Source organism: Peromyscus maniculatus, chromosome 1 (genome assembly GCF_049852395.1).
Source record: "Peromyscus maniculatus bairdii isolate BWxNUB_F1_BW_parent chromosome 1, HU_Pman_BW_mat_3.1, whole genome shotgun sequence".
Lineage (NCBI taxonomy): Eukaryota > Metazoa > Chordata > Mammalia > Rodentia > Cricetidae > Peromyscus > Peromyscus maniculatus.
The window spans coordinates 10,033,068-10,053,427 of NC_134852.1; the positions used below are offsets into that span (position 1 = coordinate 10,033,068).

The 20,360-nt window shown below is 41.3% G+C and overlaps 1 protein-coding gene across 12 annotated transcripts in view; it reads left to right on the forward strand.

Moving 5' to 3' along the window:
• LOC121821266 (leukocyte-associated immunoglobulin-like receptor 1) overlaps positions 1-19,455 on the forward strand; it is a 37,691-nt gene extending 18,236 nt beyond the window's left edge. For 9 of the 12 annotated variants that reach the window (XM_076569155.1, XM_076569179.1, XM_076569167.1 and 6 more), the window contains 4 exons: positions 6,841-6,910; positions 7,654-7,689; positions 11,371-11,700; positions 19,103-19,455. In XM_076569155.1, coding sequence (XP_076425270.1) covers positions 6,877-6,910; positions 7,654-7,689; positions 11,371-11,700; positions 19,103-19,248 — 546 coding nt within the window. In that variant the 5' untranslated portion in view covers positions 6,841-6,876 and the 3' untranslated portion in view covers positions 19,249-19,455. Of the gene's footprint in view, positions 1-6,758; positions 6,911-7,653; positions 7,690-11,370; positions 11,701-19,102 lie in introns of those variants that run through there. The other 3 variants (XM_076569194.1, XM_076569199.1, XM_076569153.1) reach the window with 2 other exon arrangements.
• Positions 19,456-20,360: the final 905 nt, after the last annotated feature.

Here is a 20,360-nt window from a genome sequence, read left to right on the forward strand (position 1 = left end):
CAAAAGTCAGGTGAGTGCCCTCACCTCACCAGGCTTAGGTGCTACAGGGTAGAAGGCTGGACCCACACATGGGAGATGTAACTGGACACTGGATGAAGGGGGGAGCACACTAACCCCGAGTGCTCTTCTAGCCTGTGTCTGGTTCAGCACAACTGGCATAGGAAAATCCTTCCCCTAACACTCAAAATCTGTTCTCCTGTCTTAAGGCGGGTTCTCACTGTGGATGTTTAAAATTAAGAACAAGACTGATTGTGGTTTCCCTGAAACTGGCACCGAAACTAAAATCCTAGAAAACAGGCTGATCATTTCCCCTAAATCTATGGTTTGAGCTCAGTGTGCTCAACTAAAGAGGGCATATGTCCATTTGATGCAGGAAGCTCATAGTTCTATGAGCTCTCTAGATCAGGAGAAGAATGGTCTCCCATTAGTAACACTTCTGAAACCTCAGTCACATACAATGCAAAGACACTTATGACCATGTGTAGAATGTGCCTTATTGAGGCTGGCAGTGCTGGAATGTAGGTGTACCCCCAATAGATTCCCAGACTCAAGTTCTTCATCTGTGAAAGGAGAAGGGAACAATAGTTCATCATTATGCCCATGCCTCCAGAATCCAAACATCAGGAGCAGTCAGGAAAGGAAATTATGTGTTTCTAGCTGTCCCCCTTAATCTGAACCATGTTTGAGTAGTCTCAGAGCAGCCAAATGCAGGCTGGCTGCAGGTGAACCCCCAATGCTCTTACAAGTTCAACCTGACAAAATAGAGAAGACAGTCACCCTCTAAGCCACAATTCAAGCTACAGTGGTGAAAAGACAGATCACAGGACTATTTATTCGTGTGAGTGTAAATGCATCATGCAGTATAAATGCCTGCATAATAAAGACATCTATGTAACCCATTCCTAGGTATTGAGTGACCACATCAAGGCTGTGATGTTAGTGTTATCTACTGGACAGAATCTAAAATCACCTAGGAGAGGGGCCTTTGGGGGAGTCTGTGAGGAATTACCCTAAGTTTGTTCACTGAGGTAGGAAGACCCACCTACTATGGGTATCTCCATTTCCTGGATGGGATTCTGGATTAAACAAAGAAAGAGCAAGCTGAGTAGCAGCAAGCATACATCTGCTTTCTGATTGTGGGTGCAATGTTACCCGGGGCTTGAAGCCTTTGCCACTGTGACTTGATTATCATAATGGATTGTACCTTGAACTGTGAGCTGAAATAAACTCTATATTAGATTCCTTTTGCTGAGGTATGTTATTACAAGAGAAGAGCAAGTCAAAGTGCTCACAACTCCCCCCTTGTGTCTGGTTCCTGTTAGTAAAATGTAAATGGAGTCATGCATGTCATTCTTCAGCTGGTGGCTTCACTCCCCACTGAATATTGAGTAAATTATCATAAACACAATGGTTTAGGATAAGGCAAGTTTACTGAATTACAGTTTGGGAGGTCAGAAGTCCCAATTGATGCTACTTTTAGGGAAATACAATATAGTCTCTTTCCTTTAATATTTGTGCTCCAATTTTCAAAAGAATTTTTTTTTTTTTTTTTTTTTTTTTGGTTTTTCGAGACAGGGTTTCTCTGTGTAGCTTTGCGCCTTTCCTGGAACTCGCTTTGGAGACCAGGCTGGCCTCGAACTCACAGAGATCCGCCTGCCTCTGCCTCCCAAGTGCTGGGATTAAAGGCGTGCGCCACCACCGCCCGGCTCAAAAGAATTTTTAAGCTATTTATTTTAAAGAATTTATTTGTGTGTGTGTGTGTGTGTGTGTGTGTGTGTGTGTGTGTGTGTGTGTGCACGCACGCGCGCACCATATGTGTGTAAATGCTGGTGGAAGTCAACAGAGGATGATGTTGAATCCTAGAGAGCTAGGGGTACAGACTGTTGTGGGCTGCTCAACATGGGTTCCTTGTAAGAACAACAATCATGCCTAACTATTGAACATCTTTCCAGCTCCCATGGCATTAGGTTCTAACATGTAAGTTTTGACAGGGGAAGGAACCCAACTGTTCAATTTATAACAATGTAAAAATGTCAGATGATATATCCAAGAACTTCTTAAGAGCTGGAGTCTTATATTTGACTACAGCGTTGTGATATAGGGATGAAATATGCATGACACCCTGATCCCATCACTGCTATTTCTTTATCTCCAAGAAGGGACTCCTATTGGCCAGGTGAAGCTGGACACTCATTATTCATCAAAGAACAGATGTTTAAAAAATTGTGGTATTTACACAATGGAATTGTTTTCAGCTATGAGAATAAATGAAATTATATCAGGCCTCAGAAACACAGTATCTAGAGCCAATCATAGTAAAGGCAGTGCTAGTTGGAGTCTTCTTATGATGGGAACCAGCCCTGGACATGTAGACCACCTGCTTCTCCACTTGGGAAGAATTGAGGGAGAAGAGGGATGACAAATCTCAGGCGAGTGCCTTCACATCACCAGGCTTAGCTGCCACAGGCTAGAAGGCTGGGAGGTTTAACCAAGAGCAGATTGTGGCAGAGATCAGGGAGAACTGCACCATATTTCTCTTCAAGCCTGTGTCTAGTTCACCAAATCTGGCACAGGAAAATTATTCTCAGGGAAATAGATGGGTCTGGAGTTTATTACAGTAAGTTAAAAAAAAAAACAGACCCAGAAAGACAGTTATCCTATGTTTTCTGTCATATATGGAACCTACATTACATATAACACACATGCACACCTAGATCTGTCTCTTGTCTATCCAGTCCCTTTAGGATGTTGCTTATGTCACTCTGCTCCACACTTGATTCAATGGCCCTTCAAGAATACAGAGACGGAAGGAGTGAAAGGGGGAGACAAAGAGGAGAGCAGAGAGAACAGTGGGAGAGCAATTGAGATGATTACGTTTTTTTCAACTTGATGCAAGCCCCAGTTATTTGGGAAGAGGGAAACCAATTAAGAAAATGCCCCTATCAAATTAGCCTGTGGGCTTTGGCAAAGACTTGGGGGGCATTTTCTTGATTAATGATGGATATGGGTGGGCCTATCTCATGGTGGGTGATGTCTCCCCTGGTATGGTGGACCTGGGTTATATTAAAAAAAAAGACTGAGCAAGCATGAGTAACATCCAGTAAAAAGCATTCCTCCATGGACTCTAGTTCAGTTCCCACATACTGGCTATGACCTTGAGATCCTGCCCTGACTTCCAATGATAGTGTTACCTCAGATGAAGACTCAGATGGAACAAACCTTTTCCTCCCCAAGTTAATTTTGCTCCTGGTGTTTTATCACAGCAATTTAAACCCTAGATAAGATGAAGTAAACCGTGAAATCAGTTTTCTTAACATACTAACAATGCAGTTCAGTATCATTGACTGTAGGTGCTATGTTGTCTTAGAGTTATTCATATTAGTCAACCAAAAATTTTTGTTTAATGATAAATAACTTACACACTTTTTCTTCTGGTTGCCAGCATTCCTAGATTTGCATCCATCAATGTAAATTCTTTATTTCATAGTTTTTGGACAGAATCTTGTTATTTGCTCAGGCTAGCTCAGAACTCATGATGGCCTTACTCTTGTGGTAATTTTTCTACCTCATCCACCCAAGTGCATGCATGGATTGCAGACATGGGTCAGCATTTCCAGTTTGAATATGACTATTTAACATACCTCATCTGAGGGGAATAATTTGGCCTCTGTCCTTCTGGAATTGTTTGTTTCACTGCGCCACGCCATTTTTTAAGTTCCAGCCATATGGTTTTTCATAATGGTGTCCTGGCTGGTTTTGTGTGTCAACTTGACACAAGCTGGAGTCAGCAAAGAGGAAGGAGCCTCAGTTGAGGAAATGCCTCCATGAGATCTAGCTGTAAGGCAATTTCACAATTAGCAATCGATGGAGTAATTCCCTTCCCATTTTGGGTGGTGTCATGCCTGGGCTGTTGGTCCTGGGTTCCATAAGAACACAGAATGAGCAAGCCAGGGGGGAGTAAGTCAGTAAGCAGATCCCCTGCATGGCCTCTGCATCAGCTCCTGCCTCCTGTGTCCTGCTCTGTTTGATTTTCTGTTCTGACCTCCTTCAGTGGTGAAGAGCAATGTGGAAGTATAAAGCCAAATAAACCCTTTCTTTCCCAACTTACTTTTCAGGCATGGTGTTTTGTCATAGCAATAGAAACCCTAATGAAGAGAATTGGTACCAGCATAGTAGAGTATTGCTGTGACAGATCTTACCAGGTTAGGAAGAGGTTTGTGAAAGGACTTTGGAACTTTGGGCTAGAAGAGCCATTGAGTATTCAGAGCTCAGTGGGATGTCCTTTGGAAGCTTAGAAGATAAAGCTAAGATCAGTGCAAAAGATGGAAGCCTGGCTTGTGACATTTCAGAGGGAAGTTTAAAGACTATCAGGGTCATCTGTTATTTTGAATTAAGACTCTGTGGCTCTGGTTAGCTGGGGTTTAAAAATCACCAGTGATTAACTAGATACCAGAACTACTAAAATGATACTTCCTTTTGCTGGGATACTTAATCCTGCTCAGCTGGAGCAAAGCAATGAGCAGTTATTAAGAACATAACAGCATCACTGAAACTAAATCTTCTAGTAAGTGTTTCCTGAGAACACAGAGAAGCTCTGTTCCAGAGGTGGCCAAGATTGTACCTCGTGCTGGCAGCCAGCCTTTCTAATGTGGAGGAGTCACCCAGGTGGTACTGGCTTTGAAGACATGAAGGGCTCATGGCGAACAGCTGAGGCTTGGCACTGTGAGAGCCCAGAGGAGGCCATTGGTGAAGATACACCCTCAGTGGAAATTGAAGGCCCAGGACAGAAGGGGCCATGCAAAGAAATTGGGGCTTTGCACCATGAAGAGAGCCTGTGAGAGGCATTTGGTGAAAATGCAGCCCAGTTGCTGCAGAAGACCCCAGTGTTTTGGAGATGCCAGCACCGTGGGAAGACCACCAAGAATAGCAGAAGCAGTTGAGGGGAGCCAGCTGGACCCTAGAAGCCAAGCAGTGTGTGCCACACAGGGTAGAGTTGGAACAGTGACTCAAGCTCCTTGGAGGAGTCCAGAAGATCCTGAGTGAATCCCAGACAATTGGCCATTGAATTATATATACTGTTGAAGGTTAATTTGGTTGGACACTTTGTGATAGTGTTCTGGCTCTCTCCTTTTAGAGAATGTGTTTAATTTAATTTTGCATTTTAAAGGCACCCACAGATGAAAGACCTGAACTTTTGAAAGAGACAGGATATTTTAAAGAGACTGAAATTTTAATGTTTGAATTTGTAAAGACAGTGGGACTTTTAAAATTAATTATCATTTTAATGTGAGATCCTGGAGATAAATAGAAAAGAAAGGGTTGTGGATTAATAATTAATAATGATTTGTATGTGTATCAAATTGACAAGGGATCAGTTGTACTGGTTGATTTTCTTTGTCACCTGGATAAAAGGAAGTGTCAGCAGAGAGGAAGGAGACTTGGCTGAGGAAATGCCTCCATAAGATCCAGCTGTAAGGCATTTTCTCAAATTAGTGATCAATGGGGGAGGGCCCAGCCTATTGTGGATGTGGCCATCCCTGGGCTGGTGATCCTGGGTTCCATAAGAAAGCAGGATGAGCAAGCCAGGCGAAGTAAGCCTGTAAGCAGATCCCTTCTGTGGCCTCTGGATCAGCTGCAGTCTTCATGATCCTGCCCTGTTTTGAGTTCCTGTCCAGACTTCTTTTAGTGGTGAACAGCAATGTGAAAGTGTTAGCCAAATGAACCCTTTCCTCCCCAAGTTACTTTTTGGTTATGGTGTTTTCCATAGCAATAGAAACCCTAACTAAGACACATGGTATCATCATTATTTTCTTCATTCCACTGTGTATATGCACCGCATTTTCACCCAATCTTTGGAATTATTTCTCCATCATAGCTCTTGTGAACAGTGTTGCAATGATTACATGAGTGCTGACTGCTCACTTCCTTATTTCACCCCCTTACTTAGATTCTATTTTTAATTTTTTTGCATAAAATCTTCATGCTATTTCCAAAGAGGAAGAACTTTCTTCTCTCTACTTTCCACTTCTTGTTCCGCTAGTGGCAGGGAGGGAGGGCCTCAGCTCCCCTAAAATGATCCTGACCTATTTGCTCAGAGACAGCTTTCCTCAGAACAGTTGAGGCCCAACATCCATGTTAACAGAATGGATAGGACCTAATCTCTCCACTCCTGACAACCTTTGTTTTTTTTTTTTTTTTTTTAAAAAATATCTAGGTCAATGAGATGGTCAAATGGGTAAAGATGCTTGTTTCTTTTGCTGATGACCTGAGTTCAGTCCCTGGGACCTCCATAATAGAAGGAGATAGATGACTCCTGCAAGTTGTCCTCTAACCCTCTCCACATAAACACACTGTGTCACACACGCACACACACACACACACACACACACACACAACTCAATATTGATTAAAGGTAAAATTCATCATTTATAACAGGACACATTTAAAATGCAAATATCTTACAGAGACCATAACATTAAACACTTGGGGGAGACCTTATGACTCTAATTATAAACATGTGGAGATGTGAGCTTTGGATGTTGAAATGTCTTGCCTGAAGATAGATGCTCATTATTTTTATAGTTGGGACTGAAAGGTACAATCTTATTCTCTGTCTCCCATTACAGAGAGACAAACATGTTGAAGAATGAGCTCAGTTACACCTTAGCTCAGGGACTGGTATATTTTTTTTAAGGATCTGATGCCTTCTCACAGAGTCACCAGGGAAAAGAGTGGAAAGTGCGGAGGAGAAACCTCTTCCTCTTCGTGTGAGGAAACTGATTAAGAAATCTTGTGATGAGCGCCAGTCCTCTGACATGCAGCCTCTTGTCTCCACTGCAGGGCTTCAGACCTGGTCAGACTACCAGAGCCTGAATCATGCCAGTTAATCCTGTGAAGCTGTTGGCCCTCGGTGAGTCCTGGGAGAAATGGAGGGATGAGGAAGGTGATTTGAAGAAGGGAGTTTATTCCCTACTCAGGCCTGAAAACAGCCAGCAGATTCTGAATCCCCCTGGGAAGAGTTTTTTCACCCCATCCCCTATTTGTAAGATACTTCTGTGGACTTATTGATAGGAATAGAAATGGGGCTTGTGTGTATCTTCAGCTTTGAAAGGAATTAAGAAGAGCCTGTTTAGGAGAGAAGATGACTGGGAGCCAGTTGTTTTTCTGGGTTTTGGAAGTTGAACTCAGGGTCTAATGCATCCTAGGTAAGCATGCTACCACAGAATTGTATCTTCATCTCAGTCCTTTTTATTTTTCAAGTTAACAGGTGTTATGCATTAATGAGTACCCTTGTTGAGAAATTCTTTTCTTTTCAAAATACATCCTGGGCATCATTTTACTTTTGGATTTGAGACATGGTCTCAGAAAGATGCTTGGGCTAACTTTGAACTTTATAGCTCAAGTAATACTTAAATGTGTGGACCAGCTGGCTAGCTGGGATTTTGAGTCTATGTCTCCACCTCTTGCCTGAGGTATTACTTAGGCTTGTTTCAGAGTGAAAAGGAGAGTTATACTTTGGCATTGATATGGAGAAAGAAAGGCTGGGTAACCATGGTAGGCTGAATGTTCCCACCTATATCTAGTCCTTCCTATATTCCCATCTCTAAGCAACCCATGTGGTGAGTGTCTTTCTCACTGAGCTTTCTATTTCAGTGCTGTGCCTGGGATGGACAGTTATGACTCAAGAAGGTGAGTCATGTCTTTGGTTGTTACTGAACCAATGGCCAGGTTTGAAGAGGATCACGTGTACCCAGGAGGCCTGGAGGAAGAACTATGAGCATTTCCTATAATCATAAACATCCTCAGATAAGCAACCTTCATCCCTCTTCCTTTTCTGCCTGTTTTCTTTGATTTCTTATTTAAAACACCATGCTTTGTCGTGCATTTACACCATAGTATGATTAAATTAGGCCGAGTTCCATGTCCATCACCTCTGACATTCATTATGTTTTAGGTGTGACAATGTTATCTGTCTACCATTTTTGGAAAATTTAAATAGGCAATCTGTTACTCTCATGCACAGTAGAACTCAATAAATGTATTTTTCCCATCAAAATGGAATTTCATATCTTTATCCATCATCTTCTCTGTCTCCATTTACCCTTCCCTTAGCCTCTGATAACCATTCTACTCTCAATGTTTTTCATCTCTGAGATGAATGTCTTTGCATTCTATACGTAAGTGAGATCCTGTGTTTTTGTCATTCTGTGACTGGCTTGCTTCACATAACTTCCTCTGGATACATTCTGGTTGCCACCAACAGCAGCAGTATTTACTTTCTGGAGGATGACCAGTATTCTAATGTGTTTGTGCACCACACTTTCTTTATAGTTTTTCTATTAACTGATACTTGCATTGTTTCTGCCTCTTCTCTACTGGGCCTCATGCAGTGAAGAATATGGCACTGAGATATCTCCATGACAAGCTGTCTAAAGAGACAGTTGTTTTCAGGATGACCAAGCCTACATGTGAGAGATTTCTCCATTTCCCAGACCTCTCTCAGTGTCCCCTAGCAAGGCCTTGACAGTCCTCAAAGGCAGTTCATGAGAATTTGCACTTTATCCATTTCTCCATCTCCTCATGAACTGTATGCCACTAGGTGCTGTTTATTTCCCCCACTAAATTCTTAAGCCTGTTAGTTATTTAATTCTTTTGTTTGTTCTGATTCTGATTCTCACTATGAATCCCTGACTGGCCTGGAATTTGCTACATAGGCCAGGCCGGTACAGAATTCACAGAGATTTGCCTGCTTCTGCCTCCTGAATGTTGGAATTAAATGCACACACCACCACATACAAACTCAAATCTTTCTCCCTCTCCGCATAAATTTCTGTGAACTTCTTTTTAAACTCTTCTGTTCCCCACTTGTTACTGTTTCCCTCATGTCTGCTCTGCTTGTCTGTACCTCCTATGGCTCTCACCCTCCCTGGCACTATGGAGATTGCTCCTTGTCATGCAGAAGCACAAATATCTTCCTGTTATTTTCCACAATTTGAAAATTTTATCCAGAAGCTTCTTTCATGTCTTACATCAGAAGCTTTGCATTTTTTTTCAAATTCTGCTAACTCCAAGAATAGAGTCTTTTCTGGACCCCTAAACTGGGAGTCACCAACTCTCTTCTCCCTAATTTTTAAAAACAATTTTAATGAAAATATAATTACATCATTTCTCCCCTCTATATGCTTCCTCCAGTACATTGTAAGTCCCTGCTTTTCATGATCCCTCTGAAATTCATTGCCTACTTATTAGTGTCACATGTTTATATTCAAATAAATAAATACACCTTGCTGTGTGGTGCTTAGTGTTGCTTATATGTATGTGCTTTTAGAGCTCACCACTTGGTACTGGATAACCATATGAGGGGCTAATCCTGGGGAATACTTATTCTCCACCTCTCAGCAGCCATTAAATTCTTATAGCTCCTCATCTAGGAGCCCTGTGGGCTTTCCCTCACTCAAGCTGGGATGTCAATGGGCGGTGTCTTTGTTCAGGGCTTGCTTAGGTAGCCATATTGTTGAGGTATCATGGGGATAGCCTTCCTGTCATATCTGGAAAATAAATTCACAGCCAACTTCCTGATCCTCTGGCTTTTAGAGTCTTTCTGTTCCCTCTTCTGTCATGTTCCACAAGCCCTAGGGATGGGAATATGTTGTAGATGTAGCCATTGGAGATATCCCCAAATCAGGATCAGTTGGTTTATGCACCAGTTGAGGCTTGCTGTAACGGTCTCTGTGTGTTGCAAAAGGAGCTTCTTTGATGAGGGCTCAGAGTCATAATTACTAGTCTGGTTTGGACACTGGATGAGCAGGTCAGGTTGTGCCTGGAGGTGGGATGTGGCTTGAGCTCCACAGATGATATTGATATTGAGACAGATTCAGACCCATGTTTTTCTCAGGCCTGGTGACTAGGGCTTACCCTAGATACATCCTGGCCACCTTGTCCTATCAGGCTGGCTTATCTCTAAGTTCTTCAATTTTCTTCTTTTCCTCAAAAACTCCAGGTTCCCTCTCAACCCTGGGCTCTCTCACAGGATGACTTTTAATTTAATTTTTAAAATGGACCTCGTGTTCCAGACTGACTGTATCAAGCCAATTAGCATATAATTTATCCCATATTCTCCCTTTCAGACAGCACTTAAACTCAGCTCTCAGTGACTCTGAAGAACAATAGACTTTGCATTAATTATCTACAGAATACCCCACAGGTGATTTCTTTAACTGCTTCTTCTTATCTAGCTAAGAGTTTGTGTCCTCTGAGTGGAATTTTAAACAGTATTTTATCAATGTTTGATTCTCCAAGCCCCTGCTTTCTAGGGGCAGGGAATTAACTTCTGTCTCTCAGGTCTCAGTGCAAGTAGCTCTTCCCTGTCATCTCAGGGAGTACAGCTCTGATCTCACCTGTCCCTTGAGATTTCTATGCTCACTGCTCATATTCATCGCAGTCTTTTTGCCACAGCATCGGACAATTATTATTTCTACATCAGTCTTCCCTCCCATTCTTTAGCTTCAAATGGAAGACATTATGTTTCTTACATAAGTGAAACGATGAAAACATAGAAGGCATCCCTAAAGGATGAATAAGATATTTAAAACAGTTGAAAGAATGAATTAAGGAAGAAGAAAGTATGAGGAAATGTTGGTTTAAGGGAACAAAAACTCACTTACACATGAATAAGGGCCAGAAGTTAATTATGGATTATGGCTAGCAATCATGCATTTATAAGGTTGGAAACTGAAAATATCAGTTATCCTCACAACAAAAAAACAAGTTAATAAGGTGATCCAAGTTTATGAGCATGATCCATTTGTTCCACAGTTTACAGCAAAACATCACTTTGAACACAGAAAATGTGATCATTTAAGGCTCTCTCTCTCTCTCTCTCTCTCTCTCTCTCTCTCTATTTCTATCTATATGTGTGTGTGTGTGTGTGTGTGTGTGTATGTGTGTGTATACGTATATATGTGTGTATAATCTTTGATTTAATGGTATTGTTCTTGCATCCAGATAGTTTGAAGCAGGTAGGCTTTTAATGCCTCAATAACAGGGCCTGGAAAGAAAGATGAATTAGAAAAGGCATAGGTCCCAGGAATGAACCAGGAGGTAGTGGGCTCTAGAGTAGACATATGCAGCCTGGGATGTTCTGAGATTACCTTGGATAGATCTTTGCTAAACCCAACAAATGTGATAAGGCTTAGCTTCCTTATTGTCATGGGATGGGAATTCAAATGCACACAGAAAGTGAGGATGTTATAGAGCTGCACTTTCATCATGTCTGGAGAACTCCAAATTTGGTAAGAATATAGAATGTTGCACCTAAATTGGTTTTGTGTTGTGGCAATGTTCTGTGATTCCTGCTCTGCTCTCTCCTAGGATCTCTGTCAAAGCCTTCCATCTCAGCTGAACCAGGCCTTGAGATCTCCCAAGGGGGTTGTGTAACCTTTGTGTGCTCAAACCCTGGTGGGTATGATATATTCTTCCTGGAGAAGGGAAGCCAACGTGTCATGGAGAAGAAGAACACACAGCCTCCAATGACAGAGGCTAGATTCCTCCTTGGCCCAGTGAATGAAAGCACTGCTGGAGACTATCGGTGCATCTATTATAAAAAGTCCACCTGGTCCCCACGCAGTGAGACTCTGGAGCTGAAGGTAACCAGAGAAGATGTCACCCAGGCTCCTGACCCAGGCTCAACAGTGACCTCAGGTTTGTTCTCAGGTGCCTGGACTCTAACCATAGCTGCTCTCCCCTGCCTCAACTTTCCCTGCTTTTTCTTAAACCTAAGACTCTTTTCTCTTAGCTCCTTCAGCACAGGTCTCCTTTGCCCATACACCCCAGATTCCCAGAAATGTAGTCTTAGCAGACACCAAGAATTATCTGGATACAACTCCAGACTAGAGAGTTGGGTCCAAATCTGTCTCTGATTATGAAGTAGAGACTGATACCCAGCAATGGTGAAGACAGACTCATTTCAAGGTGGTCTTTTCACTGGTCATGGTGAGTTATCCTTTTCTTCCACTGAGTTCAACCTGTGGTGACTGCAGGAATATATCTCGTCTGGCATGGTCCCATGTCACTAGGCAGGTCATATGGTCCAGGCAAGCCTAGTGGGCAGCCCTGGACTATTATTTTAGGTGTGCTGTCATATGGAATGGTCTCTGTTTGGTCAGGCTCCAGAATTTCCTGGAGTCAAAGTCCAGGAAGAATTTCCAGTCCATTTCCATGTTCTCCCAGGTCTTTCATAGAGATGGTCAGTGCTGATTCTGTGATGACAAACAGAGTGAAAGAGTGAGAAATATGAGGCCAGACCAAACCACAAGAGCAGGCATTTAAAAGTGAATCTGTCATGTTTCCTCTTTTCTCTGTCCTGTCAATTCAGGTCTCTCTCATGGTCTGGGATTGAATGTTGGAAAAATCATCCTTTTTGAATAAATACTGAGGATGGAGAAGAAGTCTACACAGCTCTTATCATAGGGTCTGAATCCTTCCCCCTGCCTCTTTGCTGGTGCAGTAGTTTATTAGGTCTTATATGTTGCGTTAATGTCCCAGCCAGCCTTCTGTTTAGCTTTGGAGCCAGCATCAGGATACCATTTATACGATTTTGTTTTTGTTGCTGTTGTTTTGTTTTGAAAACAACAACAAAGGCCCTGTCTATGTGATCCTGGCTGATCTTTGAATTTCCTACATAGACCAGGCTGGTATAAAATCAGCGAGACCCTCTTGCCTCTATCTTTTGAGTTCTGAAATTAAAGGCATGTGCCAGGATTCCCACTGACTCTTCTACTTTTAATATGAGAAAATTGACATTCTTGGTCAAATACCAAGTTCTGAAGACTCCAGGGCAGAAGCAATCCCAGCATTGACACCCCAAATCTCTGTTTGAAAGCTCTATGCTGCCCACTTCTGCCTGTGCCTCACTACACACATTGCTTTCGTTGGGATGGAGCTGATTAGGACCTTCCTTTCAAGCACAAGTTCTATGACAGCTGAGGGGACTTTCTCATTGTCTGTTCCTGACTAGGGTGGAAGGATCTCTGAGGGGAAAGTGACATGAGAAGGATGTGACCTGTGAAAGGTATCCAGGCTGGGATGCTGTGTGATATTGAATGAGCTTCTCCCACTCTTTCTGTCTCTATATGGCTACATCATTCCCTGTACACTGTAGCCACAACGTTCTAGGGAGAAGTGGTTCTGTGTCATGCATGGACTCTCTGATCTCAGCTGTGTCACTGTGAGGCTAACTCTTTGTTCAGGCAGGTGGGACAGTAGACAGGAACAAAGGTTATGTCAAGATAGAGGGGAGCAGGATGCTATTTTATGCAGAGTCCTTTAATATACCATCATGTAGGGACCTGTCATGCTGTGTTTCCAAGCTAAATATATTGGGTCACCACCCTGTTGTTGATTTTAACAAATGTCTTTTCACTTTAAATGCATTAGTCCAAAGATGAGTCAAACTGGGCCCTCACAGTGAGGGAAGAGAAATGACACAGCCCTGTGAGCATTAATGGCAAGATAATTATGGTGATTGACAGAATACATTAAAATTTCAGATGTGAAACTTAAATTATACTGCATTATATATTTATCTTATAATTAAATCTATAAGTATTATTACTGATGTAACAATATAAGGTATCTTTACACATGGATAGAATGCATGTTATTCCATTTAAAAAAATATCACATGCTACTTAATATTTACAATATATAACTTAACAGATATTATTTATTACTATACCCTACATACAGACATATATCATTTATTATAAGATGGCTATTTACAAATGATGCTTGAAAGATGACATGGAGTATATAATTACATAAGTAAGTTATTTATATATGAATGTATTAATATTATATATTATGTGAAATAAGTTAACATCATATACTTTTATTCAATATTTGCTTGTTTACTTTTCTGCCTGGGTACATGTCTGCTGTGCATATGTGTGTCTGCATATTGTGAAGGTGCAGTTGCACATGCAAAGATGTATGTGTTTGTAGCTCCAAAAGTAATACTGAGTGTCTTTTTGGAGGGTTCTCCACCTTACACTTTGTGAAGATTTATGTGTCTGACCCTGCAGTTTCCAGTTTTGACTAGTTTGGCTAACCAAATTACTCAGGGAATTCTCTGTCTCTGTCTTATGTGCACTAGGATTAGATGCTGGTAGTCTTGTCTACTTATCTTTGTCCTGTGAGTTCTGGGCATCTAATTCTGGTCCTCATTCTTGGACACTAAGTGAAATATTGCACATGAAGTGTAACTCATTGATCAATATCCACAGCACCTTAGCTGTGCTTATTTATATTACATGTGAGCATACAGCCATGTGTCACTTGAAAATGGGGCATTGTTCTAGGACATATATGTATAGCCCATGTAGTTGTGAAACATATGTTGTGAGAAATGCATCATTGGTGGCCCATTGTGTCAGTTTGTGGCCACGATGTTATTTACACCAGCTTTCGAAGGCACAGTCTCCTGCACACCTGCCCATATGGCATATAGAACAAACAACTTCTGGACAGCAGTCCTGCAGAAATGTTACCTTGAACAATGCAGGGAAACAAATCTCAAGGCAGGTACTATGCCACTATGGCATAGAAAGTTTTCAGCACAGTTATACTATGACTAAAGGTTCATGGTTAATTATAACATTATTAGTCAGCACAGGTGACTCTATTTGCATGATATATAATATATAGTGTGCATGCCTATGACGTTTTTAATTTAAGTTGCAATAAGGCACATGGAAATGTAAGAATACCTGTGAGGGTCTCATGTCCTGGACATAGGCAAAGTTTTGAGGAAAGAACTTCTAGAGAAATGCTGCCTGATTTTCTTTAAAGGGCATTGAAGATTCTGCCTCAGCAACAAGGTCAGGGAGTGGGTAACACCCAGGGAGAGAGGACAGGTAGAATCCACCTTGTGTCAACAGCTGCAAGGGGACACAGTGAGTGAATGATTGGAGGATGGTGCATGTAAAAGAAGTAGTTAGGTGCTGTCTGCAGGGCATCAGGCAGCAGGGCCACATTGGATTGAATTCTTTCCTTCCAGGGTCTTCCCTGACAGCATATAAAGACGGGTATTCTTTTTTTTTTTTTTTTTTTTTTTTTTTTTTGGTTTTTCGAGACAGGGTTTCTCTGTGTAGCTTTGCGCCTTTCCTGGAACTCACAGAGATCCGCCTGCCTCTGCCTCCCGAGTGCTGGGATTAAAGGCGTGCACCACCACCGCCCGGCAAAGATTGGTATTCTTGTATTCAGTGGGATCCCAAAGAGGGAGTCTTGCTTCTTTTGTTAGTTGTCAGTCTTTGCAAAGCTTCATAGAGCATGGTGGACAATGCTGTCCTATATGATATAAATAATGAGGTTATTGCTATTATCTGTAGGAACAAGAGTGTTTCATTAACCACATGTGACTGATGAGTTCTTAAAAGGGCTGTGCCAGTGGATAGGGTGTCACAGAGCACAAAAAGTTCAGCACTCCTGATTGGTACTACAAGGACAAAAAATAAATGTTTCAAAGCTACTGTGCATGTGAGATTTTTACAAAGTCACATGTTTATGAGCACCACCCAGCACATGTGTGCTCTACAGTAGGTGCTCAGTAAATGCATTCTACTTATAACCTCATTCCCATCTGTGATGGTTTTTCTTGATTTTCAACTTAACTAAGTCTAATGAAGATCTTTGAGTTAGGAAAAATATGACTTTAATCCACATCTTTTAAATTTGAAAGAAACTTCCCACTCAAAGTACCAATTTGCCTTAGTTAGGATTTATATTATGGCAACAAAACACCATAACCAATGAACTTCGATAGGAAAGGGTTTATAAGCTTACACTTCCACAATATTGTTCATCATCAAAGCAAGCCATGACAGGAACTCAAACCTAGAAGGAACCCTGAACAGGAGCCCATGCAGAGGCTGTGGGGGGATGGTGCTTACTGGCTTGCTCCTCATGACATGCTCAAGCTGCTTTCTTATAAAGCCTAAGACCATAAGCCCAGGGATGGCACCACTTGCAAAATGCCAGGCCTTCCCCCTAAGGAGATATGATTGTGTACCAAGTTAACAAGGGATGGACATGTGATGGCTATTCTTGGTTAACAACATGACTACATCTAATTCAGATCTTTGAGGTAAGAAAACATGCATTTAATCCTATCTTTGAGATTAGGAAAAACATGGTACACATTCCTGGTACTTGTCCTACTTAGGATCTCTATTGCTGTGACTTTCAAGTTCCCTGGAGGTGTGTAGGGGAGGATCAACAGAGAAAACCACTGGGCTCATGGAACAAGAGCCCTGATAAGACCAAGAATGAATCTATGAGTCACAGAATCAACAAGCTTGGAGGGAACCAAGAGCAGCTCACTGAGACACAGAAGCTGCCTGCTCCAATCAGACCAAGAGCTAAGAGTAGATCCAGAAGTCCCCTGAAACACAGACACAACAAGCACAGAGTGGACCAACAGCAACTCGCTCAGACACAGGCAACTCTTATACCCATAAGAGGAAGAGATGGGCCGATGTCAAGGCAGAAGTACATACAATAACATAAAGAGCAATACAGCATCACCAGAACCTAGCCCTCCTCCAACAGCAAGACCTGAACATCATAAGCTGGAAGAAACAGAAGATAGCAACTTTAAGAATAGCATCATGAAGATGCTAGAGGCCTTTCAAGAAAAAATGAAATTGAGCAAAAGATGAAAAAAATGGAGGAAATCAATAAAAAATGAGAAAAACTCAAACAAAAAAATGGGAAGAAATCTATAAAGAAGTAGAGGAAAAGACAAATAAAAAAGTGGAAGAAAGCAATAAATCCCTTAAAGAAAACCATGAAAAAGCAATGAAACAGGTGAGGGAAACAGTTCAAGACCTGAAAAGGGAAAAAGAAACAATGAAGAAGACACAAACAGAGGGAATGCTGGAAATAGAAAATCTGAGTAAATGAATAGGAAACACAGATGCAAGCATAATCAACAGAATACAAGAGATGGAAGAGAGGATCTCTGGTGTAGAGGATACAATAGAGGAAATGGATTTGTCAGTCAAAGAAAATACCAATGCCAAAAAAGTCATAAAACAAAATGTCCAGGAAATCTGGGACACCATGAAAAGACTGAACATGAGAATAATAGGGATAGAGGAAGGAGAAGAATACCAACTCAAAGGCACAGAAAATATATTCAATAAGGTCATAGAAGAAAACTTCCCCAACTTAAAGAAGGAAATGCCTGTGAAGATACAAGGACCAAAAGTGGGAAAATGATCAAGTCCTGGAAGAGGTTGCTGTATCATTTGTTTTCCAGTATCTTAGCTAGGGACTTGGAAGTCGTGCAGGATGCAGATATTTTGATGAAACTGCACCTGAGGCATTCTGATGGGCTGGAACCGCTGGGATACTTGTATTCATTGGTATGTGAATGTTTTTTTCTGAAAACACAAACATCTTAAGGTAACATACACATCTACATTAACACAAGTATGGAATGTGCAGTGTTCATAAATCAGCTAAAGATTATTTTCTGTTTCATGTTAGAGCAAGTAAAAGATATCTGTCAATTATTTATGTCTGTTTGGACTGCATAATCAAATATAATATAAATCTTCATCCATGCCATATGAAAGATTGTGTATAATTACAAATCATGGGGATTCTGTAGCCAACAAGATTTATCACGTCTCACCCAGTCTCAAAGCTGTTTCTGTGTGAAAGGATCAGCATATATGTGACCTGTCTTGTAGTTTTTCTTGGTCTCTTTGTTCATGTCTGCAGGCAGAATTTTTAGGAGGTCTTCCCTGGTCAAATCTGACGTTTATTAATTTTAAAGGAATCTATAGCTTTTTGTTTCCTATAGAAACAAAGGCATAACTTATCCCCCAACATAACACATTTCCTGAATTCCATTCAGAAGTTGACATTCTTAGCAGGTTAGTGTATTTCAGAAGTTTTTTTTCCCCACAAAGCAATGTCTCTTAGCAGCTCTTGTTTTATATTCATTAGTGTGGTGTGATAGACCTGTAATGTGCCTTATGTTTTAATATGGAGAAAACTGTTTCATTTTACTGGAGACATATGCTGAAGAATTGTCAGTCTTAATATGTACAGGTATTCTCACAGTGGGCATGATGTCTCATAAATGTGTAATTACAGAATTGGTCTTTCAGTTCCTTATGTCTGACTCATCTGTGTCAGACTGATGAATTTCTCATGCCTCAGTTTTTTTCCCATGGATCCTATCTCTTCCTGGAAGACCCACCTATCCTCTCCTCCCTAGCTGTTGGCCATTCAGCTCTCTATTAAACCTATCAGACAGTGATTTATGTAGGTGAAGTTAAACAAAAACACATCTTCACAGAGCATGATAAATATCCCGCAACAGGGATGGAACGTCTATAGTGAACCAAGTGACAGAGGGCTGTATAGACAGAGAAGAGAAACCAGAACCCCTGACATTTCCAATATCTTCTCTATATCCAAACCTGTTCAGGTTGCCAGATAGAAGGCATGGCAATGGTCATACCTTGCATGCCAGTTTCTATTTTTAGTGACTATTTTTCACCAGACCCTGCCATATCATTGGGTCCATGTATGGCAGTTAGTTTATCCTAAATTTGCTCTTCAGATTTTTGAGGCACACAAAGGAATTAATTTTGTGTTCCAACTTGAAGCTGAGTCTAATCCATTTTATGTGTGAATTTTCCAGCTAGTCTTTTGTGGGACCCATTTGCACACTGTGTGAGAGCCAGGGTGTGCCCTCAGTGATCTAAGGGTGTTGGGATGAGGAAAATCAGAATGAAGGCATGGAGTACAGGGGCACTGGGAATGATGGGACAGTCAGGCCAAGGACTCGGGATGTCTGAATCATCCCAAAAGAAGGAGAAGCTTCATGTCCCTTCAGCCCTCTTTTCTGAGCCCTTGCAGACACTGTGAAATTGGCCCCTTTTTAAGAAAGAGCTTCCCCACAGGTAAGTGCTGTCTGTAACGATGCCCTCTAATGTCAAAGCAGAGAAATGGCTCTAGTTTCAGAACTCTTCGCCTGGGATTCTTCCCAGCAGGAACTGACCACCCACTCTTTTCTTTTCCCTTTCAGTCTCTACCTCACAGAGTTACAAGGTGTGGATTGGTGTCCGCATGGCCATGGCTGGAGTAGTCTTTCTGGTCTTGGTGGCAATCCTTGGAGAAGCTTGGCACAACCAAGAAAAGTCCACAGATAGCTCAGGTTCCATGAATCTGTGAGGAGACAACCAATGACAAAGGCTAATTTGGGCAGCTAAGAAGACCAAGGACTCATATTGTCCCATGAGATACATGGATACAGACTCTGTTGCCAGAGAATATTCTCCAATTCACAACAGGGAGAGGAAACAAAACATCACATTCTCTCTCCAGCATCAGTTTTCTGTCCAGAGAACTTGATTCAATATGTTATTTCATAGCCCTGAATCTTCCTACACCCCCCTTTCTGTGTCTTTCTTGCGTCCTGGTTTGTACTTGTTCCATCCCTTAACATCTTGCCTCTGTTGGTCCTTAAAGATAATTAAAGTTTCCTGTGAGATGTATATAAATAGATTTTCCTTATTAAAGAGGAATGTTTGCAAGGAACCACAGGCAGCAAAGGAAGGCTGAGAGTGGGAAAACTAATCTTCTCTAAGGAAAAGAACAACTTTTAAAATAAAACCCGTCTTCCAAACATAGTGGTTAACAGCTTTGATATCAGCACTTTCGAGGCATAAGCAGGTATATCTCTGTGAGATCAAGGCTATCCTTTTTTAAATAGTGATTCTAGAACAGCCAAGGCTACACAGAGAGACCTGTTTCAAAAAAAAGAAAGAAAGAAAGAGAAAGACAGAGACAGAGAAAGGGACATACATACATACATATAGACAGAAAGAAAGAAAGAGAAAGATAGAGACAGAGAAAGGGACAGACATACACACATATAGACAGGTGAAAAAAGAAAGGAAGGAAGGAAGGAAAGAAGGAAGAAGAAAGAGAAAAACCAATGATCTCAACACAATAAAACATCCTATTGATTTGGATAGGTTTAGACAGTCAACCACTTGTGCCCAGCACTTGGCATTGACGTCTTATAACTGAGTGAGGACCTCAGCATTGGAATCTAACTCCTGTCACTAATCCTTTGCCTCTGCTTGATAGGAAACAGGAATTTACCTGTCATGTCACAGTATTCTGTAAAACTGGTACTTGTCACCAATTGTAAATTCATGATGAGTTTATGGTTTCTGTTCTGATATTATATTATGAAATTTTATATTTTTATAGCTTTGTACTTAGTCCATTCCCAGTGAACTAAGCATACTCTGGCTTACTGTGCTCCTCTCTGGAAT